General features: G+C 46.6%; 1 protein-coding gene across 2 annotated transcripts in view; it reads left to right on the top strand.

Moving 5' to 3' along the window:
- The window catches only part of rnf123 (ring finger protein 123), a 283644-nt gene that overhangs the window by 95380 nt on the left and 170415 nt on the right, over positions 1–17849 (top strand). For both annotated transcript variants that reach the window (XR_011667296.1, XM_071336894.1), the window contains exons 31-32: positions 4297–4436; positions 11102–11290. Coding sequence is in view for 1 of the 2 variants with exons in the window: in XM_071336894.1 (XP_071192995.1) it covers positions 4297–4436; positions 11102–11290 (329 nt within the window). In the remaining variant the exon portion in view is untranslated. The remainder of the gene's footprint in view (positions 1–4296; positions 4437–11101; positions 11291–17849) is intronic.

The following is a 17849-nucleotide window of genomic DNA, read 5'->3' as shown; positions in this document are numbered from 1 at the left end:
CGCTGCTGTCCTCTGTCTGTCCTATAACTCTCCCCGCTGCCCAGTACATCCCCTTCACGCTGCTGTCCTCTGTCTGTCCTATAACTCTCCCCGCTGCCCAGTACATCCCCTTCACGCTGCTGTCCTCTGTCTGTCTGTCCTATAACTCTCCCCGCTGCCCAGTACATCCCCTTCACGCTGCTGTCCTCTGTCTGTCTGTCCTATAACTCTCCCCGCTGTCCAGTACATCCCCTTCACGCTGCTGTCCTCTGTCTGTCTGTCCTATAACTCTCCCCGCTGTCCAGTACATCCCCTTCACGCTGCTGTCCTCTGTCTGTCTGTCCTCTAACTCTCCCCTGCTGCCCAGTACGTCCCCTTCACGCTGCTGTCCTCTGTCTGTCCTATAACTCTCCCCCCTGTCCAGTACATCCCCTTCACGCTGCTGTCCTCTGTCTGTCTGTCCTATAACTCTCCCCGCTGTCCAGTACATCCCCTTCACGCTGCTGTCCTCTGTCTGTCTGTCCTATAACTCTCCCCGCTGCCCAGTACATCCCCTTCACGCTGCTGTCCTCTGTCTGTCTGTCCTATAACTCTCCCTGCTGCCCAGTACATCCCCGTCACGTTGCTGTCCTCTGTCTGTCTGTCCTATAACTCTCCCCTGCTGCCCCCTTCGCTGCTGTCCTCTGTCTGTCCTATAACTCTCCCCCGCTGCCCAGTACATCCCCTTCACGCTGCTGTCCTCTGTCTGTCCTATAACTCTCCCCGCTGCCCAGTACGTCCCCTTCACGCTGCTGTCCTCTGTCTGTCCTATAACTCTCCCCGCTGCCCAGTACATCCCCTTCACGCTGCTGTCCTCTGTCTGTCTGTCCTATAACTCTCCCCTGCTGCCCAGTACATCCCCTTCACGCTGCTGTCCTCTGTCTGTCTGTCCTATAACTCTCCCCGCTGCCCAGTACATTCCCTTCACACTGCTGTCCTCTGTCTGTCCTATAACTCTCCCTGCTGCCCAGTACATCCCCTTCACGCTGCTGTCCTCTGTCTGTCTGTCCTATAACTCTCCCCTGCTGCCCAGTACATCCCCTTCACGCTGCTGTCCTCTGTCTGTCCTATAACTCTCCCTGCTGCCCAGTACATCCCCTTCACGCTGCTGTCCTCTGTCTGTCCTATAACTCTCCCCGCTGCCCAGTACATCCCCTTCACGCTGCTGTCCTCTGTCTGTCTGTCCTATAACTCTCCCTGCTGCCCAGTACATCCCCTTCACGCTGCTGTCCTCTGTCTGTCCTATAACTCTCCCTGCTGCCCAGTACATCCCCTTCACGCTGCTGTCCTCTGTCTGTCCTATAACTCTCCCTGCTGCCCAGTACATCCCCTTCACGCTGCTGTCCTCTGTCTGTCCTATAACTCTCCCCTGCTGCCCAGTACGTCCCCTTCACGTTGCTGTCCTCTGTCTGTCTGTCCTATAACTCTCCCTGCTGCCCCCTTCACGCTGCTGTCCTCTGTCTGTCCTATAACTCTCCCCTGCTGCCCAGTACGTCCCCTTCACGTTGCTGTCCTCTGTCTGTCCTATAACTCTCCCCTGCTGCCCAGTACGTCCCCTTCACGCTGCTGTCCTCTGTCTGTCCTATAACTCTCCCCTGCTGCCAGTACATCCCCTAGCTAGTCTCTGTAGGCCAGTGGGCTCAGTGTGCAGCCACACAGCGTACAGAATATTATTGTGTGAAGTTAATTAAATCTAAAGGTTATCTCTCCTTAAAGAGCGACAACACTGTCCTGCTCAACGATTGGTTGGTACGCTTGACGAGGTTTATTGATAATCCCTTGTCCTCCAAGAGCGACGTTACAATGCTGTTGTCATGTGGGATGTGTATTTTTCTCTCTGTCACTCTCTCCCTCTGTGTGATGAGGTGTTACATTTACAGCCTATCCTCCACAGTGCGGGAACGGAGGGGATGAGAGGGCCTCCACAGTGCGGGGAAGGAGGGGATGAGAGGTCCTCCACAGTGTGGGGAAGGAGGGGATGAGAGGGCCTCCACAGTGTGGGGAAGGAGGGGATGAGAGGGCCTCCACAGTGTGAGGAAGGAGGGGATGAGAGGTCCTCCACAGTGTGGGGATGAGAGGGCCTCCACAGTGCGGGGAAGGAGGGGATGAGTATGAGAAGTCCTCCACAGTGCGGGGAAGGAGGGGATGAGAGGGCCTCCACAGTGCGGGAACGGAGGGGATGAGTATGAGAAGTCCTCCACAGTGCGGGGAAGGAGGGGATGAGAGGGCCTCCACAGTGCGGGAACGGAGGGGATGAGTATGAGAGGTCCTCCACAGTGCGGGGAAGGAGGGGATGAGAGGGCCTCCACAGTGCGGGAACGGAGGGGATGAGTATGAGAAGTCCTCCACAGTGCGGGGAAGGAGGGGATGAGAGGTCCTCTACAGTGCAGGGACGAAGGGGATGAGTATGAGAGGTCCTCCACAGTGCGGGAACGGAAGGGATGAGAGGGCCTCCACAGTGCGGGAACGGAAGGGATGAGAGGGCCTCCACAGTGCAGGGAAGGAGGGGATGAGAGGTCCTCCACAGTGCGGGAACGGAAGGGATGAGAGGGCCTCCACAGTGCAGGGAAGGAGGGGATGAGAGGTCCTCTACAGTGCAGGGACGGAGGGGATGAGAGGTCCTCTACAGTGCAGGGACGGAGGGGATGAGAGGGCCTCCACAGTGCAGGGAAGGAGGGGATGAGAGGGCCTCCACAGTGCAGGGAAGGAGGGGATGAGAGGGCCTCCACAGTGCAGGGAAGGAGGGGATGAGAGGGCCTCCACAGTGTGGGGACGGAGGGGATGAGAGGTCCTCCACAGTGCGGGGAAGGAGGGAATGAGAGGTCCTCCACAGTGCAGGGAAGGAGGGAATGAGAGGGCCTCCACAGTGCGGGGACGCAGGGGATGAGTATGAGAGGTCCTCCACAGTGCGGGGAAGGAGGGGATGAGAGGTCCTCTACAGTGCGGGGAAGGAGGGGATGAGAGGTCCTCCACAGTGCAAGGACGAAGGGGATGAGGTCCCTCTCTCCTTTCTTTCATCCTCTGAGGAGCACAATACCCTGGAGATGGCTGTAGTAATTGATGATGGCTCTAGTACTGTGTGGACGAGGAGATGGCTGTAGTAATTGATGATAGCTCTAGTACTGTGGATGAGGAGATGGATGAATGGATGTTGTCTCAAAAAACTGCTTCTGAGCACATAGCCGAAATACAAATGCTATTTGTTTTCTTTCATACTTGTACCACCAGACATCCAGCGAGCATGTTACTTTGGATTTGTCGCCTGGTAATTGTAATGGAAGAGCGTTCGGGCACGTCCTGCCTCAGCCTCGGGCGCGTCCTGCCTCAGCCTCGGGCGCGTCCTGCCTCAGCCTCGGGCGCGTCCTGCCTCAGCCTCGGGCGCGTCCTGCCTCAGCCTCGGGCGCGTCCTGCCTCAGCCTCGGGCGCGTCCTGCCTCAGCCTCGGGCACGTCCTGCCTCAGCCTCGGGCACGTCCTGCCTCAGCCTCGGGCACGCCCTGCCTCAGCCTCGGGCACGCCCTGCCTCAGCCTCGGGCACGCCCTGCCTCAGCCTCGGACACGCCCTGCCTCAGCCTCGGACACGCCCTGCCTCAGCCTCGGGCACGCCCTGCCTCAGCCTCGGGCACGTCCTGCCTCAGCCTCGGACACGCCCTGCCTCAGCCTCGGGCACGCCCTGCCTCAGCCTCGGGCACGCCCTGCCTCAGCCTCGGGCACGCCCTGCCTCAGCCGCTGGCACGTCCTGCCTCAGCCGCTGGCACGTCCTGCCTCAGCCGCTGGCACGTCCTGCCTCAGCCGCTGGCACGTCCTGCTTCAGCCTCGGGCACGTCCTGCCTCAGCCGCTTGCACGTCCTGCTTCAGCCTCGGATACGTCCTGCTTCACCCATTGTGGTCCAGTGCATCTCTTTATCCAATCTGAATAGAACGTGTCATGATGTAAAATCTGTTACGGTTCGTATGTCATTAGTATCATGCAGGGATATGTGTGTCTTTGATCAGTCTGTATACTGTCATATCAACCCACACTCTGCACAGCGTCATGCTATTAGTTACAGTTAGGGCTGTATAATCTGCTGCTGGGACTTGTGAATAAAACTGATTAAAACAGAGAAGACAAAACACTTATTTTTTATGTATTTTTTTAGTTTCAAAACGTTTTGCCATGGTGTTCCGTACCAAAGGGTCTTTGGCCCAACTGAACGTGGTCCTGGTGTGAAACCTGCAGTGTTCTCTCCTCTAATTGGTTGTGTGACAGTATTCTCCTCTCTGATTGGTCGTTACAGAGCCGTGCCCGTCCCTCCTGCTGCAGAGACACATGGCGGAGCTGCTCTCTCTGGATAAAGACATGGCCGCCTCCTTCCTCAATTCTGTTCTCAACCAGCTCAACTGGGCCTTTTCAGAGTTTATAGGCATGATCCAGGAGGTAAGCATAGAAAATCGACATCACTCCCTGCTAGGGCTGACCCCAATTTAGAATTAGTCAACTGGTCGATAGGTTTTTGGGCGACCAAGCTTTTTTTTTTTTTGTCAAATATATATTTACTTTTTAATGGCACACGAGACACCTGTCTGAATCGAGCCCATCTCAGTGAACTAATCATCTGGGTGAACTAATCATCTGGGTGAACTAATCATCTGGGTGAACTAATCATCTGGGTGACCTAATCATCTGGGTGAACTAATCATCTGGGTGAACTAATCATCTGGGTGAACTAATCATCTGGGTGAACTAATCATCTGGGTGAACTAATCATCTGGGTGAACTAATCATCTGGGTGAACTAACCATCTCGGTGAACTAACCATCTGGGTGAACTAACCATCTGGGTGAACTAACCATCTGGGTGAACTAACCATCCCGGTGAACTAATCATCCCGGTGAACTAACCATCTCGGTGAACTAACCATCCCGGTGAACTAACCATCCCGGTGAACTAACCATCTCGGTGAACTAACATCTCGGTGAACTAACCATCTCGGTGAACTAACCATCCCGGTGAACTAACCATCCCGGTGAACTAACCATCCCGGTGAACTAACCATCCCGGTGAACTAACCATCCCGGTGAACTAACCATCCCGGTGAACTAACCATCCCGGTGAACTAACCATCCCGGTGAACTAACCATCCCGGTGAACTAACCATCTCGGTGAACTAACCATCTCGGTGAACTAACCATCCCGGTGAACTAACCATCCCGGTGAACTAACCATCTCGGTGAACTAATCCATTGCGGAGGCCGTGTGGAGGACACAGTCTAAGGAGGAGAGTGTGGTTAAAATGCACAATGCAAATCTCTCCTGCCAATTTGTGCACATTCATTGTTTAATAACTTCATTGTTTGAATTGAAGTTACCTTGATTGTTAGTGTCTATCAATTCCCCGTTACATGCATCACCAGTAGTAGGACTACATTTACTGTTAATTCCTATAATTTCTCATCTACAATGTTTGTTATGTTATCATTTCTGTTAATGCATTCAATATATTATTATTATTATTATTATTATTATTTTATTATTATTACAGTCTTTTACTGTTTTCCTTGGAAGAGCGGACAACCTATACTACACAAGTTTTATTTCCTTCTATTTACGAATTTCGTCAATTTAGTCATTGTCTTTTTGTTTGGAGAGCTTCTGTCAATGTTTAGTACGGATGCGCATGCATAGAAGTAGGCCTATTGGCTACCTGGCCAGATTACACATAAAAGTAGGCCTATAGGCTACCTGGCCTGATTATGCATAGAAGTAGTCCTATTGGCTACCTGGCCTGATTATGCATAGAAGTAGGCCTATTGGCTACCTGGCCTGATTATGCATAGAAGTAGTCCTATTGGCTACCTGGCCTGATTATGCATAGAAGTAGTCCTATTGGCTACCTGGCCTGATTACACATAGAAGTAGGCCTATAGGCTACCTGGCCTGATTATGCATAGAAGTAGTCCTATTGGCTACCTGGCCTGATTATGCATAGAAGTAGTCCTATTGGCTACCTGGCCTGATTACACATAGAAGTAGGCCTATAGGCTACCTGGCCTGATTACACATAAAAGTAGGCCTATAGGCTACCTGGCCTGATTATGCATAGAAGTAGTCCTATTGGCTACCTGGCCAGATTATGCATAGAAGTAGGTCTATAGGCTACCTGGCCTGATTACACATAAAAGTAGGTCTATAGGCTACCTGGCCTGATTATGCATAGAAGTAGGCCTATTGGCTACCTGGCCTGATTATGCATAGAAGTAGTCCTATTGGCTACCTGGCCAGATTATGCATAGAAGTAGGTCTATAGGCTACCTGGCCTGATTACACATAAAAGTAGGTCTATAGGCTACCTGGCCTGATTATGCATAGAAGTAGGCCTATTGGCTACCTGGCCTGATTATGCATAGAAGTAGGCCTATTGGCTACCTGGCCTGATTACACATAGAAGTAGGTATATTGGCTACCTGGCCTGATTACGCATAGAAGTAGGCCTATTGGCTACCTGGCCTGATTATGCATAGAAGTAGGTCTATAGGCTACCTGGCCTGATTACACATAGAAGTAGGTCTATTGACTACCTGGCCTGATTACACATAGAAGTAGGTCTATAGGTTACCTGGCCTGATTACACATAGAAGTAGGCCTATAGACTACCTGGCCCTGATTACACATAGAAGTAGGTCTATAGACTACCTGGCCTGATTATGCATAGAAGTAGGCCTATAGGCTACCTGGCCTGATTATGCATAGAAGTAGGCCTATAGGCTACCTGGCCTGATTACGCATAGAAGTAGGCCTATAGGCTACCTGGCCTGAATACACATAGAAGTAGGCCTATAGACTACCTGGCCTGATTATGCATAGAAGTATGTCTATAGGCTACCTGGCCTGATTACGCATAGAAGTAGGCCTATTGGCTACCTGGCCTGATTATGCATAGAAGTAGGCCTATTGGCTACCTGGCCTGATTATGCATAGAAGTAGGTCTATAGACTACCTGGCCTGATTATGCATAGAAGTAGGCCTATTGGCTACCTGGCCTGATTATGCATAGAAGTAGGCCTATTGGCTACCTGGCCTGATTATGCATAGAAGTAGGTCTATAGACTACCTGGCCTGATTATGCATAGAAGTAGGTCTATAGGCTACCTGGCCTGATTATGCATAGAAGTAGGCCTATTGGCTACCTGGCCTGATTATGCATAGAAGTAGGCCTATTGGCTACCTGGCCTGATTATGCATAGAAGTAGGTCTATAGGCTACCTGGCCTGATTATGCATAGAAGTATGTCTATAGGCTACCTGGCCTGATTACGCATAGAAGTAGGCCTATTGGCTACCTGGCCTGATTATGCATAGAAGTAGGCCTATTGGCTACCTGGCCTGATTATGCATAGAAGTAGGTCTATAGACTACCTGGCCTGATTATGCATAGAAGTAGGCCTATTGGCTACCTGGCCTGATTATGCATAGAAGTAGGCCAATTGGCTACCTGGCCCTGATTACACATAGAAGTAGGTCTATAGGCTACCTGGCCTGATTATGCATAGAAGTAGGCCTATTGGCTACCTGGCCTGATTATGCATAGAAGTAGGCCTATTGGCTACCTGGCCTGATTATGCATAGAAGTAGTCCTATTGGCTACCTGGCCTGATTATGCATAGAAGTAGTCCTATTGGCTACCTGGCCTGATTACACATAGAAGTAGGCCTATAGGCTACCTGGCCTGATTACACATAAAAGTAGGCCTATAGGCTACCTGGCCTGATTATGCATAGAAGTAGTCCTATTGGCTACCTGGCCAGATTATGCATAGAAGTAGGTCTATAGGCTACCTGGCCTGATTACACATAAAAGTAGGTCTATAGGCTACCTGGCCTGATTATGCATAGAAGTAGGCCTATTGGCTACCTGGCCTGATTATGCATAGAAGTAGTCCTATTGGCTACCTGGCCAGATTATGCATAGAAGTAGGTCTATAGGCTACCTGGCCTGATTACACATAAAAGTAGGTCTATAGGCTACCTGGCCTGATTATGCATAGAAGTAGGCCTATTGGCTACCTGGCCTGATTATGCATAGAAGTAGGCCTATTGGCTACCTGGCCTGATTACACATAGAAGTAGGTATATTGGCTACCTGGCCTGATTACGCATAGAAGTAGGCCTATTGGCTACCTGGCCTGATTATGCGTAGAAGTAGGTCTATAGGCTACCTGGCCTGATTACACATAGAAGTAGGTCTATTGACTACCTGGCCTGATTACACATAGAAGTAGGTCTATAGGTTACCTGGCCTGATTACACATAGAAGTAGGCCTATAGACTACCTGGCCCTGATTACACATAGAAGTAGGTCTATAGACTACCTGGCCTGATTATGCATAGAAGTAGGCCTATAGGCTACCTGGCCTGATTATGCATAGAAGTAGGCCTATAGGCTACCTGGCCTGATTACGCATAGAAGTAGGCCTATAGGCTACCTGGCCTGAATACACATAGAAGTAGGCCTATAGACTACCTGGCCTGATTATGCATAGAAGTATGTCTATAGGCTACCTGGCCTGATTACGCATAGAAGTAGGCCTATTGGCTACCTGGCCTGATTATGCATAGAAGTAGGCCTATTGGCTACCTGGCCTGATTATGCATAGAAGTAGGTCTATAGACTACCTGGCCTGATTATGCATAGAAGTAGGCCTATTGGCTACCTGGCCTGATTATGCATAGAAGTAGGCCTATTGGCTACCTGGCCTGATTATGCATAGAAGTAGGTCTATAGACTACCTGGCCTGATTATGCATAGAAGTAGGTCTATAGGCTACCTGGCCTGATTATGCATAGAAGTAGGCCTATTGGCTACCTGGCCTGATTATGCATAGAAGTAGGCCTATTGGCTACCTGGCCTGATTATGCATAGAAGTAGGTCTATAGGCTACCTGGCCTGATTATGCATAGAAGTATGTCTATAGGCTACCTGGCCTGATTACGCATAGAAGTAGGCCTATTGGCTACCTGGCCTGATTATGCATAGAAGTAGGCCTATTGGCTACCTGGCCTGATTATGCATAGAAGTAGGTCTATAGACTACCTGGCCTGATTATGCATAGAAGTAGGCCTATTGGCTACCTGGCCTGATTATGCATAGAAGTAGGCCAATTGGCTACCTGGCCCTGATTACACATAGAAGTAGGTCTATAGGCTACCTGGCCTGATTATGCATAGAAGTAGGCCTATTGGCTACCTGGCCTGATTATGCATAGAAGTAGGCCAATTGGCTACCTGGCCCTGATTACACATAGAAGTTGGCCTATAGGCTACCTGGCCTGATTACACATAGAAGTAGGCCTATAGGCTACCTGGCCTGATTACACATAGAAGTAGGCCTATAGGCTACCTGGCCTGATTACGCATAGAAGTAGGCCTATTGGCTACCTGGCCTGATTATGCATAGAAGTAGGCCTATTGGCTACCTGGCCTGATTATGCATAGAAGTAGGCCAATTGGCTACCAGGCCCGTGTGCAAATGTAGGCATATAAATGTGCCCATTTGGGGATCTGATAGCATTTCTAATTGGCTTAATGCACCACCATTAATGACCTGTGGAGCTTCTCCATGTAATGTTTTCTTCACCTCAAACAGCAAGCAAACACAGTGTGTATTTTTACATCCATTGAGAATGACAATAGTTCCTCAATGTACTGTACCAGTCAAACATTTGGACACACCTACTCATTCAAAGGGTTTTCTTTATTTGTACTATTTTCTACATTGTAGAATAATAGTGAAGACATCAAAACTATTAAATAAAACACATGGAATCATGTAGTAACCAAGAAAGTGTTAAACATATCAAAATATATTTGAGATTCTTCAAAGTAGCCACACTTTGCCTTGATGACAGCTTTGCACACGCTTGGCATTCTCTCAACCAGCTTCATGAGGTAGTTACTTGGAATGTTTTTCAATTCACATGTGTGCCTTGTTAAAATTTAATTTGTGGAAATTTTGGATAATCTTCTGGAAAATATTTCCAGCTCTCTCCCTTTTTTTGATAACCACTTAGCGTGAAAGGGAAACATGTCATGCTCCGATCCAGTGGAAACGTCAAATAGGCCTACCTGATGACCTCTTATCCCTTGTGTAAAATAGCCTCCAGCTGTGTCTGTCCCGAGCTCACTGGCATGGAGAAACTCTGAGATCCCAGAGTATTTTATACAATGTTGCACGTTTGCTAGAGCAAGCTTGGGCTGGACCCAAGTTGATAGTTTATACAGTGTTTGAAGTTTGTTACAGACAGGCCACACGTAGCTCCCAGTGTCTGGTATAAAGCAGACTGAACCAGGTTTTCCTCTAGGGTTTTGCCAGTGCTTAGCACCATTACGTTTCTTTTTTTTTTATCCTGATAAACTCCCCAGTCCTAAACGAATACAAACATACCCATAACCTGATGCAGCTACCACTATGCTTGAAAAAATGGAGAGTGGCGCTCAGTAATGTATTGGTTTTGCCCCAAACGTAACACTTTGTATTCAGGACAAAAAGTGAATTGCTTTGCCCCATTTTTTTTGACATTATGGTGTATTGTGTGTAGGCCATTAATTAAACATTTTATCCATTTTAAATTCAGGCGGTAACACGTCAAAATGTGTGAATACTTTCTGAAGGCACTGTGCGTGTCTTTGCCTGTACGACGAGGCCCTGCAGGACACATTTAAAGGGATCGTGGCAAAAATCGCATTTGAAAGCAATGCATATATTATTTTGTGTACACACACACACACTTATTACCTTGCGATCTTCCTTGATGTTTTCATGTAACTTCACAGTAGCTTTCAGTCTCTCCAAACCATAGGCCTAAATCCTTCTAATTTAAATGTCTTACCTGATTGGGCATATGATTACCATATATTTGTGTCTTATTTAGGTGTTTTTTTTAGGCCAAAATCAAATAATTTGTACACATTGTTTCTGATACTCCCCAAGTGTTTTAAAATAGATAATCAAATAGCTAGATAGTAATAACAGACAATTTAATGTGTTAGGGTAGTAGATATCATTGAGAAAGCCTGCTGTAAAGTACCTTATTTATCTCCCCTTCAGATTCAGCAGGCAGCTGAACGTCCTGAGCGTAACTTTGTGGACACAAGGCAGCTGAAGGTGTGCGCTACGTGTTTCGACCTTTCGGTCAGCCTGCTGCGGGTCCTAGAGATGACAGTCACCCTGGTCCCACAGATCTTCCTCGACTGGACACGCCCCTCCGCTGAACTGCTGCTCAGACGATTGGCTCAGGTGAGACGGCACAGGATTTAGTTTGTTGGTTAAGTGATTGGTTGGTTGAATGATTTTGCGGATTAACTGTTTGTTTGGGGTATTGTGATGTCATAAGAGGACGTCGTCTCCGCAGCTCACAAGGTAAATATTTCACGGTTTGAAAAGGAGGAGTAGAATGCTGACCAAGGCCACGTCCAGAAATGCTCCCTACCCTCTAACCCGTACACTTCACATACATCTGAAAGGACTTCGCCGTTGTCTCTACCGGCTGAATAAAGTACAGACCTGAGAACTTACTGGAGTGAAATGACATGGAAAGAGAATGTTATGACGTCATCCTTTTATTCTCTGGTCCCGAACACAGAAGGCAGTGATTAAAAAAAAATATATATATATATATTTGTTTTTTATTTCACCTTTATTTAACCAGGTAGGCCAGTTGAGAACAAGTTCTCATTTACAACTGCGACCTGGCCAAGATAAAGCAAAGCAGTGCGACAAAAACAACACAGAGTTACAAATAAACAAACGTACAGTATAACACAATAGAAACATCTATGTACAGTGTGTGCAAATGTAGAAGAGTAGGAAGGTAAGGCAATAAATAGGCCATAGAGGTGAAAATAATTACAATTTAGCATTAACACTGGAGTGATAGATGTGCAGATGATGATGTGCAAGTAGAGATACTGGGGTGCAAAAGAGCAAGAGGGTAAGTAATAATATGGGGATGAGGTAGTTGGGTGTGCTATTTACAGATGGGCTGTGTACAGGTACAGTGGTCAGTAAGCTGCTCTGACAGCTGATGCTTAAGGTTAGAGAGGGAGATATAAGGCTTCAGTGATTTTTGCAATTCACATTGGAAGGTAAGAGCTCCTGTAGCCTTGCTGAATTCATTAACCCCCCCCCCCCCCCCCCTATTGTCGATATCCGTGGCCCCGTGAAAATCAAATTAGCATAATACAAAAATCCCCATCAGAATCTGTCAGTTTAAGCTGGAGGGATGTTTTTCTTTTAAATCCAAGTCTCAGTCCACTGCATCCGTCTATTCTGCGTCTGCGTTGAAAAGTGGCTGAGCTAAGAGTGGTGTATGTCAGACCATGACACATCCTGAAAATCCGTCTCCTCACTAAATCGTCCGTACGGTTTGAGCTATACGTCAATATGACCCCTCTGTGGAAAGGTGAGTGTCTCCTCACCAACACGTACATGATGTTGGTTGTTCTGCTCGAGGAAAAAAAATGAATGGAAGTATATATGGAGGTAGTTTAGTGCCAAAAATAAAGGGTTAAATACATAAACAAAGCAACAAAAAAAAAATCCTGATCGTTCTTCTAGCTCTCAGATATAGGACAGACACTTCAGAACAAACTTCCTTTCGATTTTTTGGGGGGGTCTATCTGTTCTATGTAGTGAATCTGTTATTCACTGTGTTTCTATTGGCTAATAGCAGTAAGAACTATCTGTTATTCACTGTGTTTCTATTGGCTAATAGCAGTAAGAACTATCTGTTATTCAATGTGTTTCTATTGGCTAATAGCAGTAAGGACTGTCTGTTATTCAATGTGTTTCTATTGGCTAATAGCAGTAAGGACTGTGTTATTCAATGTGTTTCTATTGGCTAATAGCAGTAAGGACTGTGTTATTCAATGTGTTTCTATTGGCTAATAGCAGTAAGGACGGTCTGTTATTCAATGTGTTTCTATTGGCTAAGAGCAGTAAGGACTGTCTGTTATTCAATGTGTTTCTATTGGCTAAGAGCAGTAAGGACTGTCTGTTATTCAATGTGTTTCTATTGCCTAAGAGCAGTAAGGACTGTTATTCAATGTGTTTCTTTAAGCTAATAGCAGTAGGACCAAATTCAATGTTTCATCAAATAATGTTTTAATGTTTTTTTGGATGCTTCAAGGGGTATTAAAATTCAAAATCAAATAGCTAAATGATCTATGGTATGACCTTATTAAAACAATTCCATATGTCAGCTTAGACAGTAGAGGGTTACCTAGATAGTCGGGTAAACAACAAAGTGGCTGAACAAGTTTATCGTCTGTGTTCTGCTGGATGTTCGCTGTTGCTCATCGTGTACACACACACACACACACACACACACACACACACACACACACACACACACACACACACAGGAGAGCAGATCATCAACGGATACCCGTTCTGTAATGAACGTTGACGGGTAATAGTGTTGAATTAATTAGGACGTTTTCAGAGGAACTTTTGAAATGTGCTGCTATCTTTTCATTATCACTCATCATCATCGGCTCTCTCCTTCAATGCCATGTTGTTTTCATGCAATACAAGGGGTTTGTGTTCCGGTGTGAGTGCAAGTCCCACGTGAACACTCTCTCTCTCTGTAATCAGCAGCTAATTGAAACTAACCCCTGGAACAGCATGTTCTCTGTCTCGCGCTCTCTGTCTCGCGCTCTCTGTCTCGCGCTCTCTGTCTCGCGCTCTCTGTCTCGCGCTCTCTGTCTCGCGCTCTCTGTCTCGCGCTCTCTGTCTCGCGCTCCCTGTCTCGCGCTCCCTGTCTCGCGCTCTCTGTCTCGCGCTCTCTGTCTCGCGCTCTCTGTCTCGCGCTCTCTGTCTCGCGCTCCCTGTCTCGCGCTCCCTGTCTCGCGCTCTCTGTCTCGCGCTCTCTGTCTCGCGCTCTCTGTCTCGCGCTCTCTGTCTCGCGCTCTCTGTCTCGCGCTCCCTGTCTCGCGCTCCCTGTCTCGCGCTCCCTGTCTCGCGCTCTCTGTCTCGCGCTCCCTGTCTCGCGCTCCCTGTCTCGCGCTCTCTGTCTCGCGCTCTCTGTCTCGCGCTCTCTGTCTCGCGCTCCCTGTCTCGCGCTCCCTGTCTCGCGCTCCCTGTCTCGCGCTCTCTGTCTCGCGCTCCCTGTCTCGCGCTCTCTGTCTCGCGCTCTCTGCAATACAAGGAGTGTGTGTGTGTGTGTGTGTGTGTGTGTGTGTGTGTGTGTGTGTGTGTGTGTGTGTGTGTGTGTGTGTGTGTGTGTGTGTGTGTGTGTGTGTGTGTGTGTGTGTGTGTGTGTGTGTGTGTGTGTACCCATGTGCAAGTCTAATGTGAAAACTCTCTCCAGCTAGGTTGTAATCAGCAGCTAATTGAAACTAACCCCTGGGACAGCATGTTCTCTCTCCGATTAAGATGAGCTTTATTAGCATCAAATGACAAAGCCACTGTTTCTGAAGTGAGATACTGAGATACTAACAGTAAGAGTTTAAAAAAAAGTTGACCCTATTACTATGTAACGCAGTAATAACTGTTAAATTAGTAATTACATAGGTTTTACTGGCTGTCTCTCTCAAGGCAATAGGGTTGTTGTGGAATCCGTTATTACGCGTTAACTTCCTGAAGGTTATTCCACATGTGTGGAACTACTGGTGTTATTACACATTTTGTAGTTCCACTATGTAACTAATGTTTTGTAATTACACATTTTAAAATCACCGTATTAATAACGTAAACCAACATATGAGCTTGTTCCGTGTACAGTTGAAGTCGGAAGTTTACATACACTTAGGTTGGAGTCATTAAAACTCGTTTTTCAACCACTCCTCAAATTTCTTGTTAATAGACTATAGTTTTGGCAAGTCGGTTAGGACAGCTACTTTGCGCATGACATAAGTAATTTTTCCAACAATTGTTTACTACAGATTATTTCAGTTATAATTCACTGTATCACAGTTCCAGTGGGTCAGAAGTTTACATACACTAAGTTGACTGTGCCTTTAAACAGCTTGAAAAATTCCAGAAAAGGATGTAATGGCTTTAGAAGCTTCTGATAGGATAATTGACATCATTTGAGTAAATTGGAGGTGTACCTGTGGATGTATTTCAAGGCCTACCTTCAAACTCAGTGCCTCTTTGCTTGACATGATGGGAAAATCTAAAGAAATCAGCCAAGACCTCAGGGGAAAAATTGTAGACCTCCACAAGTCTGGTTCATCCTTGGGAGCAACTTCCAAACGCCTGAAGGTACCACGTTCATCTGTACAAACAATAGTACAGAAGTATAAACACCATGGGACCACACAGCCGTCATACCGCTCAGGAAGGAGACGCATTCTGTCTCCTAGAGATGAACGTTCTTTGGTGCAAAAAGTGCAAATCAATCCCAGAACAGCAAAGGACCTTGTGAAGATGCTGGAGGAAACAGGTACAAAAGTATCTATATCCACAGTAGAATGAGTCCTATATCGGCATAACCTGAAAGGCTGCTCAGCAAGGAAGAAGCCACTGCTCCAAAACCGCCATAAAAAAGCCAGACTACGGTTTGCAACTGCACATGGGGACAAAGATGGTACTTTTTGGAGAAATGTCCTCTGGTCTGATGAAACAAAAGTAGAACTGTTTGGCCATAATGACCATCGTTATGTTTTGAGGAAAAAGGGGGATGCTTGCAAGCCGAAGAACACCATCCCAACCGTGAAGCACAGCGTCATGTTGAGGGGGTGCTTTGCTGCAGGAGGGACTGGTGCACTTCACAAAATAAATGGCATCATGAGGACGGACAATTATTTGGATATATTGAAGCAACATCTCAAGACATCAGTCAGGAAGTTAAAGCTTAATCGCAAATAGGTCTTCCAAATGGACAATGACCCCAAGCGTACTTCCAAAGTTGTGGAAAAATGGCTTAAGGACAACAAAGTCAAGGTATTGAAGTGGCCAGCACAAAGCCCTGACCACAAGAAATAGGCTAGGACCTGGTAACGCCAGGGTTAATCAATAGGCTAGGACCTGGTTACGCCAGGGTTAATAAATAGGCTAGGACCTGGTAACGCCATGGTTAATAAATAGGCTAGGACCTGGTAACGCCATGGTTAATAAATAGGCTAGGACCTGGTAACGCCAGGGTTAATAAATAGGCTAGGACCTGGTAACGCCAGGGTTAATAAATAGGCTAGGACCTGGTAACAGCAATTGATATACGCACACTGTCAATAACGGGCTCCCAAGTGGAGCAGCGGTCTAAGGCACTGCATCTCAGTGCTTGAGGTGTCACTACAGACACTCTGGTTCGATTCCAGGCTGTTTCACAACCGGCCGTGATTGGGAGTCCCATAGGGCGGCGCGCAATTGGCCGCGGTAGGCCGTCATTGTTCTTAACCGACTTTCCTAGTTAAATAAAAGTGAAATAAAAAAAATACTAATATTAACGTCTACTCATTTTCAATTTGTTTTTTTCCATGCTAAGACCTGGCTCAAAGGCTCAATCAAGTGTAATGTAAGAACAATTTTGTTTCATAGGATATACTTTATCATGTAAATACCCAGGAGTAAGCAACTTAATGTAAAGTGAAACCTAGTAGGGTACACCCTTTATAATGACCTACCTAGTAGGGTACACCCTTTATAATGACCTACCTATTAGGGTACACCCTTTATCATGACCTACCTATTAGGGTACACCCTTTATAAAGACCTACCTATTAGGGTACACCCTTAATAATGACCTACCTATTAGGGTACACCCTTTATCATGACCTACCTATTAGGGTACACCCTTTATAATGACCTACCTATTAGGGTACACCCTTTATAATGACCTACCTATTAGGGTACACCCTTTATAATGACCTACCTATTAGGGTACACCCTTTATCATGACCTACCTATTAGGGTACACCCTTTATCATGACCTACCTATTAGGGTACACCCTTTATCATGACCTACCTATTAGGGTACACCCTTTATCATGACCTACCTATTAGGGTACACCCTTTATCATGACCTACCTATTAGGGTACACCCTTTATCATGACCTACCTATTAGGGTACACCCTTTATCATGACCTACCTATTAGGGTACACCCTTTATCATGACCTACCCATTAGGGTACACCCTTTATCATGACCTACCCATTAGGGTACACCCTTTATCATGACCTACCCATTAGGGTACACCCTTTATCATGACCTACCCATTAGGGTACACCCTTTATCATGACCTACCCATTAGGGTACACCCTTTATCATGACCTACCTATTAGGGTACACCCTTTATCATGACCTACCTATTAGGGTACACCCTTTATCATGACCTACCTATTAGGGTACACCCTTTATCATGACCTACCTATTAGGGTACACCCTTTATCATGACCTACCTATTAGGGTACACCCTTTATAATGTAACAACCGTTGTCGAGGCTAACGAGGAGAAATTAGGAGACAGGAGGACATTCTGGAACAACCCTTTTAGTTTCGTTGTACTTTGTTACGTTGTAAAGTAATCTAACAACCAACTATGTAACTACTATATTACAAGGGATATACATGTATTTACAATGTACTGACCCAGGACCAACTTAATGTAAAGTGATTATTTTTATGACTTTGTAGTTACCATTAACAAACTTAGCAGACGCTAGGCTAACACGGAGAAATAAGAAGACAGGATAGTTTTTCAGTTTGACTTTACTTTAAAAAACCCTGTAGTGGAAAATTCTTTATTAAGTGAGAGACTTTGTTATTTCTTCAAACAATCAATTTTTATTGTCGATTTTATATATATATATTTTTTTGCAATAATGAACCTGGTCAATGACCACCCCCATCGGT

The sequence above is a fragment of the Salvelinus alpinus genome, chromosome 12 (assembly GCF_045679555.1).
Source record: "Salvelinus alpinus chromosome 12, SLU_Salpinus.1, whole genome shotgun sequence".
Taxonomy (NCBI): Eukaryota; Metazoa; Chordata; class Actinopteri; order Salmoniformes; family Salmonidae; genus Salvelinus; species Salvelinus alpinus.
Note: the sequence above shows the minus strand (reverse complement) of the source record. Positions and strands in the feature narration are given on the sequence as shown.